At 40.5% G+C, this 15312-nt stretch overlaps 1 protein-coding gene across 3 annotated transcripts in view; it reads right to left on the bottom strand.

The window, feature by feature from the left end:
• Positions 1 to 15306, bottom strand: part of SMAD5 (SMAD family member 5) — a 21124-nt gene extending 5818 nt beyond the window's left edge. The window contains exons 1-5 of one of the 3 annotated variants that reach the window (XM_009641747.2): positions 15108 to 15306; positions 5513 to 6122; positions 4044 to 4295; positions 2743 to 2862; positions 1870 to 2091 (exon numbers count right to left, since the gene is read on the bottom strand). In XM_009641747.2, coding sequence (XP_009640042.1) covers positions 1870 to 2091; positions 2743 to 2862; positions 4044 to 4295; positions 5513 to 5915 — 997 coding nt within the window. In that variant the 5' untranslated portion in view covers positions 5916 to 6122; positions 15108 to 15306. Of the gene's footprint in view, positions 1 to 1869; positions 2092 to 2742; positions 2863 to 4043; positions 4296 to 5512; positions 6123 to 7349; positions 7375 to 7567; positions 7588 to 15107 lie in introns of those variants that run through there. The other 2 variants (XM_035897160.1, XM_035897161.1) reach the window with 2 other exon arrangements.
• Positions 15307 to 15312: the final 6 nt, after the last annotated feature.

Genomic DNA, 15312 nt, shown 5'->3' with positions numbered 1-15312 from the left:
GATTCTCCCTGCCACTTCAGTTGAGATACCTTCCTTCTCCAGAACTTCTCCCTTTCCCCCCTGCCCACCCCACTGTTATGTGGCTGGAATCCAGTGCGGTTTAAGTCTTCCCTGAGAATCCACTGCCGACTCGACTATCCCGTCGTTTGCCAGATGAGGCTGCAGCAAGTCAACAGATGCAAGTTAATCTTTCGGACAGCAGCAACTGTTGTGAACACTGCTAGAACCACTTGGGACTAAGGTAGGATGAAGGCTACGCGGAGGAACCATTGACTTCGTCAACTGTAAGCAGCTACCAAAAAATCTGGGGTGGGCGAGAATGCATTTTCACAACACAATCCTGTTCTTTTAAGAAGACAGCAACCACCACTTGCTAGCTAAGTTCCTTCGGGTAAAGCCCTTCCGAGAGATCTCTGAAGAGGAGAGCTGGGAGATCTAATAGTCCGAGAACACCACAGATATTTCAAAAACAATCCAATGCACAACTGGAAGTCACTTATGCTTGCAATGCAACACGTCTACAGAAAAAAGCCTAGCAAATAAGATGGGGTAGTTTTAAGGAGACAAAAAACCAAGACCATCCAAACAAAAGCCATAAATAAATAGTATTTTATCCCAGAACAATCTTGTTTTCAGAACCGTTACCATAAAGCAAAGTTTTAGTTTAACGATTAGTAGTAGAGATGTAGATATTCTCAAGCTCATTGTGGCCCATACTATTCTACAACACGATGTTGGATCCTTGTCACATTTCTGACCTTGGGCAGACACACAAGACTTCTCTGCCAGTACCACCGAAAGGGGTAAGCTAAAACAGAAGAACCTGACAATCCACCTGCACCCCAGAAATCAGTTGTTCCCCTTTATAATATTAAATTTTCTCAGACAACAGCACTGCAGAGCCAAGTTCCCAACAGATATTAGTATAACTTGTGGTCTCCAGATTAGCTGCAAAATTTTGCTGTATTACTAGTAGTTTCTAATGAGAAGACTGTTAAGGGACAGGACGAGTCTTGAAGACACATTACAAGCAGCAGTGACTTTCATCGAACAAAACTCAAGACCAACTGTACCAACTGATCTCAGGTGGTAAAAAGGCCTCTAGATATGTGCAATGGAAACGGAGTTCTCAGGACTACGTTACAAAAAAAAAGGGGATATTCAGAAAAGGAGTACTACATTTTAAGGTAATCCAAGCACATTCCATCAAAGATGAAAACCGTGCATCTGTATGTGCTATCAGCCAAACAGTATGGGAAAACTAGAAGATCTTGCAAAACCTGCTGTCTCCAGGAATCCCTCCCACACACATCCACACCCCATGGATTCACTCAGACAAATGAGCCCTTGCAGTTTTGCATTAGCACTTCAAAGTCCTGATGCCAACTGCTGCAAGATGTTTGAACATACCGTAGACAGCAGTGTAATAGCTTGCACGAACAAGAAAATAAAAAAAAATAAAAATCTTTGCTATACTGCAAAGCGGGATCAAGAACTTGATTTAAGCAGCAGATAGAACACAGAACATCAGAAATGCTGCAATATGTTTCTTGGTGCTGAAACACAAAACCCTGCATACAAACTATCATTAACAGTAAGAAGCAAGCCCCTATGACAAAACAGTTTGGCAAGGAAGAGGTAACATACAATCTTTTAATTAGTGCCAAAGAAAACCAGATGCAATTTCTAGAGTAATTAGAATCAAACTATGCCTAAAGAAGTTGTCTTCAGATACTGGAGAGGTAGATTAAATATCACAGATTACTTCTACTATTCTTATCTAAGAATAATCATTGTTGCAGTACACAGAAGTTGAAACAAAAACAAGGACACAGTTCCTTAATCACGCGTAACACAGCTAAGCTTTACCTTTTCCAATATGTCGTCTAGTGTTCTCGATTGTTGAGTTGCGATTAACATTTGAGAGCAAACCTAAGCAGAACCTGTTCTTATTATTGGAGGGATCTGTAAACCCATCTACTAAGACACTTGTGGAAGATGCGTGAAAAGCCTCCCCAACACGATTATTTAATTCGTAATACACAATCGAACACCAGTGTTTGGGTTCTTCATAGGCAACAGGCTGAACATCTGAAAATAAGCAAAACGCAAATACCAGTTTACATAAACGTTAAAATATTAAATCTAAAACTGTACAGCAGGCCTTCCAAAATATCGACAGATAATTAAAAGCTTAGTCAACAGTTATGATGGGCAAGAACAGTCCCGATTAAGATCTTAATGATTTTTACTTTCATGCATTTTAGCTAGTCCATTGATTTTACAATTCTTTTCCTATTTTAAGCCTGATATTAAACAAAAAAAACAACCCTACACAAAAAAACCTCACAGATGACTACATGCTAACATGTGGAACATGGTTCTTCTGTCCACTTTTAAATTGTTTTAATTGATATTTTGGGACTTGGATTTTCGGAGCCTTCGTGCATATACAATTCCAACACCAGGCAGACGTAGCAGAAAAGGCTAATTCTGAGAAATGAAAAAAGTTCAACTTGTTGTAAGCCATACTATGCACCTGACACTTCAAAAGCAAGAGATGCAAGCGTGCAAGGCAAGTTTTATTTCTCAATTCTTTCTGTTACAGCCCCCGTTTGCCTTGGAGGACTGCTTCCATTTGTCAACAAGGTTTACCGCGCCGTTTGAAGTTATTTGTTCAATTTGGTCACAAGTTGTAAGAAGACAAACTATGTTAATTTTACACTAAACTATACAACTTACCTCTGGTAGATATATTTGGCATGATTTGAGGGATCATTGTATTGCTTGTGTCCATGGACTGAGAATTATCCTGCCCCATTTGATCATCAGGGGGCATATATGCAGGAGGTGGAGTATCAGCTACAAACATGAAAAAATAAGAATAAACCAGAATAAACCTCAATTTAGAATACCTTATTCATTCTACAGTTGTAAATACATAAAAATACTCTTGAATAAGAGCTATTAAAACATTTGGACCCATTTTCAAAGCAACCTGCAGACAACCCAGCCGGCTGTCTTTACAGTGATCTCCTTCCACAGTTGGATTCTTACCCATGGGACTAATAACAAGATTGGACACTTGAGGCAAACTAAGAGATGGGCTTTTTTATTTTTGCCTTTTTTAAACTGCAACCCTGCAGCTGGCAAGATAACTATAGTTCCCACTTTTTCTTCCATATAAACATCAGCTTTCTTGCCTACCCCCTTCTCCGTGTTGAACAAGACAGAAGTATTAGAAGAAATAACTATTTGCCATAGCATAACGAAGGCCTAAGTCGGTTACTTTTTTGCTGCTGCCATAGACTGAGTTCATTATAAAAGTGAGGATCTGCATTCTTCCATTCAGCAGAGTAGTCAGGGCACCAACACACTGATGCCCAGTTTCAGAAATTCCCTCCCGATACCACTAATGCATCCGTCCCAGTGATCACAGCCCTTACCCAGGAGGGATACCCCACTGAATGGACACTTTCTGTGGCACTGGGCAGCCAGAAAGAACAAAGATGAGGCCAATGAGCTACTGGAAAAATAAATTCTTCAAGCTGTTAACTCCTTGGCTTTATAAACCACACCAGTAGCCAGACAGACTCAGTAAGGCTTCCTTCCTTTGCCCCTCTCAATTGTTGGTTTTTCCCTATTTTCACCTACAACAGTTAAGTTCCTATCAAAAATTTGCTCTATTTTTTCCCAGTTAAAATACCACATGTAAGTGTCTTTATTCAGAGAAAGAAATCTAGCTCAGCCTCTTACATCTGCTTTCTTTTCATTGCTAGATACTCTTAAAGTATGTATTGGTTATACTACATTGAAGCTGTGCAAATGAACTCGACACTAGAGTATCTGTGACAAAAAACATTTTGAAAAATAAAACTACAACAATTAACTCTGACCAGTGACAAAACTAGGAAGAAAAACCCCCTAAAATGCAAATAGAAAAGCAATTTATTGCAAGTATCACAAACTCCTGAGGTAGTAAGTCACAACAGCATGTGACATTTCAATTATTTTTATTAAGTTGACATTTGGGCTGTACTTACCCGGTAGCTGAAAGGGACTAGATGGTCCAGAGCTAGCTGGGGAGCTTGGGTAAGTGCTGCTGGCTGGAGAAGGTGGATAGGGACTGTTTGGCGAAATGGAAAATGGAGTGCTGTTGGGTTGCTGGAAAGAATCTGGAAATGTCGCGTTGTGTGGCATGTGTGGTTCATTGTGGCTTAGGTTCCTGAACTGAACTAGTAGGCTGTGCTGTGGATTGAATTCACTATGTCTAGGCACTAACACTGGAGGTAGAACTGGAAAACAAAGAGACAAAGAGCAGGGAAACTTAGATTAAAAACTGAGATAGAAGGAAAGAGATACAAATAATGAAAATTTCAACCCTAGCTGGAGTGGAAAGAGTAGGGGATCCATCTGCCGTGCCTTTACCCCATCCTCTCCCCTTCATTTTTTTTTTTTTCTTTACATTACGCTTCATGGAAGACTCAAACATTACTCTCACAAAAATCAGAGCAGAAACACCCTTATATTTCATACTTTCTAAAAAAACCAAAAGCAGTCCACTTGTGGCATATACCAAAGCACTGATTTAGAAGTGCAAAACTCACTGTACGTGTGTATTATCAAATCAGTAAAAATGGAAATACCGCCTGTATTACTACAATCAAACTATACAGTTCCATATAGTCCTTTTCACTGAAGACAAACAAAATCTACACTCCAGTATTGCTAAGCCAGAGTTTTAACTTTTAAATTCAAGCGTGCTGGAGTCTGGAATTCGAGTGCTACAGTAGAGCACTTGAGCACTACCGCCGGCTGCAGCAGAGTTACAACCATTTTGTGGGACAACGGAAGCAACTTTTCACTGTACTTTCCAGAGCAGCATAATTCATCTCTCCCACTCATAACCACAATCCTCACCTTCTCCCATGGCAACGTGCCTTAACAGCAGACTTGCTACCCGACACAAACTCGGTACCTGGCTTGCTCCAACTGATCATCACTCTCGGTTCCGTTCAGCTCTGCTGCCTGCTGATGGGAAATCAAGTGGGGAACACTGCACCCTAGGATTTATTTATTTTTTTTTTTAAGTCTCCTCAATTCACGTCACCCACTGATGAAATATTAAGCCCCTTGAAGAAGACTACCAACCTCCTCGGAAGGACTGAGGTTTTTAAACAAGTTTCTCAAGGAAAATGGAGTCTTTTGATTACTATTTTCCTATTTTCTTATGAATTAGGACCTTGCCACTAACTTTAAGGGTAGCAGAGGCTTAAGAGATCTGTGGGAAAAGTGTGATTTACCACAAATAAAAACAGCCAGTACAAAACAGACAACACGCCTCCTCCAAACCCCACCAGAAAAGCACACTTTGAACATTCCTCTTCCAAACTCCCCCATACACCAAATGTAATTTTTTGTTACACAGTACTGGAAGAGGAGGAGAAGGGAGTGAACAAGGGCGGCTCCTGGAGATTCTGTTCAGTTTTCAGACAGCAATGTTCAAACATACCTGGGCTCTCCACCCTCTTATAGTGGTATGGATTGATGCAGACTTCCTTCTGTTTAGATCCAAAAGGAAATTCACAAATATCCAATGGCTTCAGCTCGTGATGGCTTTGTAGATCAGGCCAACGCCAAACACGACAGTAAATTACATGGGGAAGGCCTTTTCTGTGAGAAACTTGAAGTCGTCCATCTAAGGAGCGGGGGATAGTAACACACTTGCTCGGCTGTCCTGGACTGCTCAAGGCTTTCTCCAGTTCTTCCATAGCACCTTTTTTCTTTTTCAGCTTTTTTACCAAAGCATCAACAGCTTTTTCTGCCCATTTTTCTTCTTCATCTCCTTGTTTCCAGCCCAAGAGACGCTTTACAGCTGGGCTAGTAAAGGAGAACAAACTGGCCATTGACGTCATTTGACACAAGTCTTCAAAAGGTTTGTTGGGTTTTGTCTGTTGGGGGTTTTTGTTTATTTGTTTTTTCAAATAAATGTCAGCGTATACCAAAAGCAATTACTGCCACTGATGAGCTGTATTGTTTCTTGGAGGCTTACAAATGAACATACAGATGTCAGTGATGAAGTCTTCACGTCAAAAATAACGATTGATTCCTCCAACTTAGTTCTATTAAAAAGAGAAGTTAACAAGTAATTAGTAAACAAGTAAAGAATATGGTAAAACAAAAAGGCAGATACTAGAAGAGCACCTGTTTCAACCCTAGCCATTGCACCTGATTTTGTTTCAAAACAAAAATCCCAGAAGTACTAAGACCTCACCCCAAAAGCTAAATAAAGCAAAACGCAACCAGAGTCCCCAGTTCTTGCATTACTGATTAATGGGACAAAGGACAGTCAAGGGACCAAAGGGACAGCATGGTTTCCTTAACAACGTTCCTTAAATCCATGAGTTTCCTGCAGAAGACAGGCTGGGGGAATATGCTTTAAAACTGGTATTATATCCCTGCCACAGTGCTTCACCAGAAGCCTTAAACTTGCTATGAAGAAACAGGGGAGAAGCACAGTGGAACCAGTAGTTCCACAGCCAGTACTGCAGGGACGTACTCGGCTTGTCAAATGGATCTTTTTTTTCCCCAAAAGGAGAAAATACAAGTGCACCATGTTTTTCAAAACATATTAAAAAAAAAAAAAAAAAAAAAAAAAAAAAAAGAAAAAAATGTAAGTAACTAAAAGAAAACCAAAAACAAATAAAAGAAAACCCCAATTTTACACCCTCAAACCAACCCCTCCCCAGCTGCTCAGAAAGGTGGTCAACCTTTTCAGCTGTGGCTATTTTTATGCTGCACTTCCTTATATCTTTTTAAGAAGAATATTTGAAGCACTGGATATTTTTAGCCTTTGGCAAAGAAGAAATTGTTTTCTTTTCCCCAGAAGAAGATACGGGGGGAAAGGCACGGCGAGTAAGTCCGAGAAACGTGACCTTTACTACCAACTGCCCCAGAAAGGAGCGGAGCACACACTGTGCAAGCTGAACTGTGCGCATGAATGGTGGTGTTTTCTCTAATGCAAATCCTCCCAATTTAAGGAGTAACGATGACAAGAGGAAATGATGTGCTGTGGCAACGAACTGATAAGAACTTGTAAAATCCCTTGTGAATACTAAATAAGCAAGTATAGACAATGAGCAGCTGGCAAAAAGCAAGAGCAGAGCTAAGAGAAAGGATGTCAATAACAAAAGATGCTTCCTCTCTTGCTACAGAGACTGCCAAACAACATCGTCTCTCGACTTTTGATAAACCATGGTGAATTAGAACACCTAACACACCCCGAGACACCAAATCTGCACATAAAAGAAGAAGGTGTGTGTTGGGGAGAGGAAGCAAGATTTAAGTACCTCTGTGCTGCTTCTCTTCGCTTGCTACCTTTAATCAAGGGGATCTTTTTTCCTTCCACCTTTGATTAACTAAAAGCCATCTGATAAGGCTTTTCTAAGTCTCTAGGCACATTTACAAGCTCACTCAGCCACATGGATGGGTACTTCCCTGTAACAGAACCATATGTTAAGCACCATCAGACAGAGATACAGCAACCATCCCTAGACAAAGCACTTACAGCGTCCCACATGTCATCATCCTCGATTTTCTGCCGGGGAGGTGGAAGGTGAGGAAAGCAGGGAACAGACCCAAGGACACTTGGCTACAATGAAGAGCGCAAGTTTAAACACTTATAAACACCCTTTACAGGAAAAAAAGCCATTCGCTTCACACAGTAGGCTAATCCCATTGGTGGTACTTTGATTATTCAGCTTTGTTTCAATAAGATGGAAAAAACTGGGAAAAGGAAAACAAACAGAAAAACTAGTTGAAGACCTTTCTTCCTAAGCTTTCGTAAAAAACCAAAATGAAAAAAAAAAGAAATTAGAAGAACAAAAGTCTCTCGCTGCTTCACTAAGTCCTTAAAAGAGGGTATTGCAAAAAGAAAAGAAAAAACCCAGCAATTTCTTATTTCTTGTTTTCTTATTTCTGCAGAAATAAAGGACATGTCTTCACCTTGAGTACAAATTTAGTTCCCTAGAACTATTACACATGAGAACCTTTGCACTCTTCAAAGTAGCAGGAAATACATAAAGGGAGATAAAGTTGGCCAAGAACACAGACTAAATTTATTCTTTTACTGAGGACAAAAGTTTAGTGTTCTAAAAAGTAAAAGCTGTTTACAGTCACAATTAACTTCCAAGCCTTGCGTACATGCAATAGCTGTAAGGTATCAGCAGCCGCTCATGCCCCCAAGAAAGGAACCGAACCCACCTACAATCTCAGGCCAACAAGAAGACAATTGCGAAGTTCTTCTCCTGTTTCTGGGCTATGCTTTCAAAGAATCTTAAGAATCGTCAAGGCAGAACATACGCTAGACATTCCTATAGTTCAGTTGAGCTCAGAAAAGATTTCAGGAAATGCCTCTTGGCTGTTGCCACTCTTGATCTACTCCATTGCAGCTGCCCCAGCTATATTATGCAATCAGGTTTACAGATCTACGATTCTGTTCTATGATAATGTATAATTTATATATATTTTTTTTTAGTATCTCGAACACAGTAACAGGCAGCAACTGGGAATGAAATTTTATTGGTTGTATATCATGTTTACAGATCTACGATTCTGTTCTATGATAATGTATAATTTATATTTTTTTTTTTTTTAGTATCTCGAACACAGTAACATGCAGCAACTGGGAATGAAATTTTACTGGTTGTATATCACTTCAACATCATTTACCCACAAGTATGCTCATGGAATAAACAAGCTAACTACAGGCAAAGAAAGCTGGAACGGTTCTACTAAAATGATGCTTTGCAGTAACTTGTAGGGCAAGTGTCAAGAGATTGTTGATAAATGACTCTGTCCTATAAACTATGATTTTAGCAATAATGTGATTGGAGAAACAGAATTAGCTCTAAAAACTTTACATTAGTCTGAATACCCATCAACAAAGGCAAAACCTAGAACAACTATTCAGAAGCATCATAACAGATTTGATCAAAACTGTTTCAACTTTAAAAAAATGTTTCCACATACATGCTTGTACTATAACCATTGAAAAACGGACTGCTGAAGTTCAAAACTTTTAACAGCATTTGCTGTAAATCCATTCTGGCCACCCGTGAGGCCCTCAGGACTCTTCTGCTGCAGTGTATGTTACCTGTTCAAGTACAGCAAGGGCAAAAAAGAAACCCTGCAACAAACTGATCGGCTTTGAGAGTTACAAATGACACCGAATTTATCTCATCATAGGCCTTTTGGAAGTTCATTCTGGAAGGCAAAAATCCTGAAGGTTTACAGCTTTTGCTTTTTCTTAAGAAAACAAGGTAGCATTAGAAAGCTTCATGACCTGTAGACTGAAAGCATTCCCTTCTCCGGAGCTATTTAAAGGTCACGAAGCAGCAGATTCAGGCAGATAGGTAGAAACCAAACATTTTCATGTAGAAACTGCAAGCCTTGTCGGGTTTTAAAATTTCTGAATGAATGGCATAAACCACATTTAGAACATTTACTTGCATTTGATGTAATTTCAGCATCTAATTCTTGAAAAGTTTCTAAGTAATCATGACATCTGCTAGAACAGCTTCACCAGGTCATCTATATTTACAATTAATTTCTTCTGAGGCTTTAAAAGTGCATGTTATGAGCTGTGACTGCAGTACAACAGCGCATCACTAAGATTTCAGCACAGAAACAAATGCTTTAGAGTTGCATTTTCATTCCTAGCGTTGCACTTCCAGACGCAGCTGGTAACGACTTTCATGGGGAAAAAAGTTTTCTTAAATTCCTTAAGGGGCAGAGGGTCTATTATGCACGACCTTCTTTTATTAAATAACTTCGCAACTGAGCTACAAGAGAACATCAGCTGAAAAACATGTTATTGCAGTTAAAAACCCCAGTTACCAACACTCTTTAAAGAGTGAGCGCAATGCATTGCATGGGGTAGCACGAGGGGGCTTTTAATGGGAGAATATAAAAGGAAGTAATCGCTGTATCAAAATTAGACTTTGGGGCACACATTATTTATATGTTTAAAGTTCTCATTAATGACTACGGCCAATGGAAGGCAACTAGCTGTGTGAACAGGTCCATTGTTTGAGCCCCTTTTTAATACCTCATCAGGCCAGCTCGGTAGAAACAAGGCTGGTTAACAGCAGAACTTACAAACCGCGTTTCACTTGTGAAGGTGGGAGAAACAATCCTCCACCTCCCGTCACAAACACTAACCAACGCAACTACCTTCGGGCTCCTCATTGGAGATTTTCTTAGCCTACTATACCAAACTGGCAAGTTCAGCAGATTCATTTGATTTGTTATCAAGGAATCTTCTTCTGGCTAAAAGGGCCTGAGCAGGACTCACAGCAGAACAGATCAATACAAAATTACATACGGTGCATTTATTTTAATGAGATGCACTTTTCATATAACGTGTTCCGCCATCGATTCCAAACTAATTTCCCACCTGTAAAATCTAGACTTAAAGTACCATTAACCAAGCAACCCATCACCCCAAGCGGCATGGCAATGAACGATGCTTTTCACAAGCATCAGAATAAAACGGGTAACAACTTCACAGTCCTCATCCTTCCCTACTGCCAATCCTGAGCTTGTGCTGCAAATGTGCACGCACTATTCTTTTCCTGCTTAAATTACTTGTTTGCAAATTAAGAAAGCTTCCTGTAACATCATACCCAACCTGAAACAAGGAACCTCGCTGCTCATGATTAGAAGCTGCTTTGAGACTCAACTTCATAACATAAACACACCACCGCTTATCACCAGCTGCACAATTGGTGGCTCATTAGAGCTGCTTCAGACTTGCCATTCAAACTGTTTGGCAGTCAGCTCTTGGGCCTAGCTTAGAAATACTCAAATATTTTGACCCCATACACGTTGACACATTACACGTTCATTCAGAAAGCTCAGAAACTCAATTACAGTATATTACGCTACATTCAGTTATCAATATTTTATTTTAAAATTACCTAAAGCTACAACCTCACACATCAACTTCACCTGGTTTCATTAAGGTCGTTCTTCCCTTACAGCTTTCCTGACAGGAACCGTGCAGGGCTGTGCTTGGCCTTCATTACCATTTTCCCAAGTCTAGATCTCCCACTGTAGCCTAGCACAGGGTCCCACGCCACAGCATTCATTAGAGCCTTTTCTTAAGGACAAATATAGAAGAAACACTGGCTCCATAGTTTTTCCATGAACATCAAGGATAACGTAAATCCTAAAGTTATGCAGCAGTTAAAGAATCTGGGCAATAAACTTGAAGGCCCTGCATATTCCCTACCATTGCCATAGCCTTTCAACAACAACAAAATTATTTCAATTCTCCTGCGCAACATCTTACTCAAAGAGTATCATCAGTGATTTAACTCATTTTTTTTTCCCCTCTTCCCCTTACGGGTGAGTAAAGATGAAAGGAGATTTTTATGAACGATATCAAAAAGGAACTTGGGGTATTTTCATCAGAACCGGGCTTGCATATATCCAAATGCACATCCAGTTGACCAGACCCTATGGTAAATGCCTTTATACTAGCACTAGATTTCTTTGCTTCATGCCTTGCAAGGCAATATATCCTAACTAATAATACTTGTAAACAAGAACAGAAACGAATTGTCTGATAGCTTCAAAAATTTTACTAACCATGACTGCTCTCCAAACAAAAAATGTATTGACAACTTCAGACATGGCTTTCCCACACAATGCTTGTTCTTTTCATTTCCACATCTGTACATCATCTAACACAGCTTAAAAAAAACCCCGAAGCATATAACTCTGTCAGCTGAGAAGTATTTAACTAGCACTCTCTTAAAAGAAGCATAACAAAAATCTCTGAGGCCAAGCACAAGCATCGAGTATTGCAGCGTGCGTGGAAGAACTGGTACCGTAAAAGCCATATAGCTCATGGCAGAAGTGATGCTTCCACTTTTTCTTGAAGTCTTCTCAAAAATCACTGTTAAAAAAATAATACAAGTGATAATGATTTATATCACAGAAGAGGTCCAGTCAGAAAGAGCTCACTAACAGAGCTCCACTGCATTTCAAAAGCACCCTCACTTCCAACTGCTGTCCAGAAAACCTCAGAAGAAGCCTAACCAAAGAACAGAAAGTTTTGAATTTGTTCTGCACCATGGCAAAACTTGAATTTAACTGCGATCCAAGGGAGGGGAGGGGGAGGGAGAACACCCAAAAACTTCCCAAGCTTAAGAAAGTTAGTGTCTGTTTCTTAAGGCATCCACTTAGAAAACAAAAATCCAACACTCACGTGGCCCTGGTCTCTGCAACTACTCTAATTACAGAGCAATTAGCTTTTGTAGGAGTTCTCAAAAACTACAAATTCCGTCTTAGAACCAAAATCTCTCTCCCGAAGTGTTTTGTCAGAACCGTGCATTTTCTCACACTTCTATTTCAGCTAATTGGCACCTTCCAACAGAAGCATTATGCTGAAAAATGCCATCATCAACACTAGTCAGCACATCCGAAAGTCAGCCCTGAAACTGTCCCATGCTTTTAAGGTTATTCAAGATCTACCCTAACCACAGCAGATAACTACAAGTTAGCATCCATTGCTTAATTAAAATGACATACAAATGACATACCAAATTTCACTAAACATGAAAACAAAAGCCTGTGCCTCCATCGGCAGGTTGGTGGACACGGGCAGACAAGCGGGTGACTAGGAATAACCTCAGTACTACACCTGAAGAAAAAAAAAGTGGGAAAATAAAGAACATCTTATCCTTTTCAGAAACATTAAAGTATTTTACAAAAATTATCAGGCTGGACAAAGCCTTCCAAAAATGCAGACGCTCATATGCAAGACCTTCATTAAAGAGTAAGATCCTAAATACCAGCACTAAAAATGTGAATTGGCAACAAAAAGTAATGCGAAAGCAGGGACCGTACAGACTTCCATAAAGCTTTAAAAGAGGGGTATAAAAATAAAGATGTGTATGCGTGTGTGTGTGTATACACTTCCACTCCAACTGAACTGCATCAAGACTGTGACAAGTTTACAAAAGCTACAGGATTTGGAGGGAACACTGACAATAGTAATTCAGCAAGCTTTTTTTCCCCTTCCACGGAATGAATGAATGGCAAAGTATTCTAAATTTGTCAGTTTGTGACATCCACTGACCCAGAATTCAGAGACACTACCTCATAGTTGGTGGATCAGTAGCAGCGATTCTGACAAAGATCCTCTGTCAAGGATGACAGTCCTGGCAGGCTCAACCTTGGTGGTAGGTCAGCGGGGATACAGACTTGGCAGGCGGCGTTCTGCACCTTGCCAACCCACACTGGTCAAGCACGCTCAAGTGCCAGCCAAACTTTTCTACGTGGTCACAGGAACACGGCTGAGAAGGCTTCCAGAAAACAGCACAGGAGCTTGAGCTGAGACTAATGGTAACTGCAGCCATTCAACTTGCTTTTAACGAGTTATCAACCTCAGCCATGAAACATCTAAAGCTTCCTCAGCTCACACGAGAATAAATCTTTTAACTCTGAGCACGAGCTCCTCTCCGCACCTGTTGCTACGAAAGAATCATCTGAAGATCTTGAAAGAAGAAACATTACGACATTAAAATTCATTTCAGCAGATCTATCATAGACATTAGAAGAAACCTGCATTTTAATCAACATGAAAAATTTAACTGGCAGGGAAGGAAGAAATAGGGACTTGCATGGAATTGCCACAGCAGGATGTCTGCAGGTATGTAACTCAGCCAAGAGCAACAAAAAGAGTTTTTATAGTTTTCTTTAGAGAACTATAAAGAAAATGTGGGGGACATTCTTCCAAAATTAAAAGTGTCCTCTAGAATATGAAAGATCACAACATAATTTGCAAAGACCATTCGAATAAACCTGAACCCATACACCACATTTAATGGAGCAGGAACACCCCATTCTTGAGAAACGGAATTTCTTCCAGCTCAGATAATATTCCATCGCCATGAAAACTCTGCACAGATCACCCACTCAAGGTGCCAGATGAAAAATCTGACTTCACAACAAGAATCAAGTAGTAGAGGGTCCACAGTTACAGTTCCTTCAGGTTCCATCAGAGGTGAAAACTCCCAACCTCAAACAAAACCCCCCCCACCACAGCATGACAGCAGCAAGCCCTTCTGTTGTGATCTTTTGTCATCAAGAGAAAGAAACACTGAGGAAACACCTCTTCCTCCTTCCCCACTCCTCATCCCCATCAGGACTGTCCATCTTGGGCTTTCACTAGGAAAGCTTTCTTTAGGGAAAAAAAGGAAAATTCCTTCCTGAAGTGTATTTTCTCCACATTTGAAAGGAAAAGAAAGGTTTGACAAAGGCAGGCACCCCAAAAAGGTCTGTTGGGGTTTGGTTTTGTTTGACAAAAATTAGGGCCATTAAGCACTTAGGAGCAATTTCAAGGCCAAGTGAACAAAACTGTAATATGGGAGGGAAGAGTAAACCACTATCAAACGGTAGGGATTAAGACATTAAATCCAACAGCAGCCTACACAGACAGAGCGCTCTCCAGTGTTACAACACACCAATTATGAAACATCTTCAATTAAGTTATTTGCTGCTTCTATTAACTTCCACTACCACCAGCTGCCAACTTCATAAAGTATTACAGGTTTTGATGAGCAGGGGCACATGACTGCAATAATGTGTCTGCACCTTCCCCCCCCTTCTCTTCAGTCAAACTCCGTGATTCCTCAGGACAGTCTGTGCAGAACTTCCATAACTGAGATGTGCAACCAACAACGCTCATGTCAGTTTTCTGGATTTTGAAGCCAGCCAGGGAAGGCAAGTTATCAGAAATTAACAAAGGGATGAAAAGCAGCGAGAGATTTCATCTAAAACCATCCCATACCAACGACCTAATTCCTAGCGAGGAAACAAAACTTAGAGGCTGCTGCAAATTTTGACAGCTATTCCTTGGCAGTTTCGTTGAAGCAGAGAGCCCAGGTCATCCACCGGGCAAAACCTCCAAATGCCTACAGATTCCACCAAAAGACTCAACAACTACTACTGACCCTATCCAATAATCTATTCAACAACCACTGCCGAATCGGCTCCTCCCTACCTCATTTTACCAAGAAATAGCTTCATTTAATTACCTTAAAGTCACATCAGAAATTACACGACTGGGACAGAGCAAGAGATCACTTGATTTCCAGTCTTGTGCTTTTAACCGCAAGACCGTATTTCCTCTATTAAAGCTTCCAGCCCACGGAAAACAAAAAGTGCCCTTCTAAGCGGCTGGGGCGGTCCGTCTGTCCCGGGGCAGCGCTGGGGACACACCAGGGGAGGCCGAGGTGGGCA

Source organism: Egretta garzetta, unplaced genomic scaffold (assembly GCF_000687185.1).
Source record: "Egretta garzetta isolate BGI_Z169 unplaced genomic scaffold, ASM68718v1 scaffold147, whole genome shotgun sequence".
Classification (NCBI taxonomy): Eukaryota; Metazoa; Chordata; class Aves; order Pelecaniformes; family Ardeidae; genus Egretta; species Egretta garzetta.
Note: the sequence above shows the minus strand (reverse complement) of the source record. Positions and strands in the feature narration are given on the sequence as shown.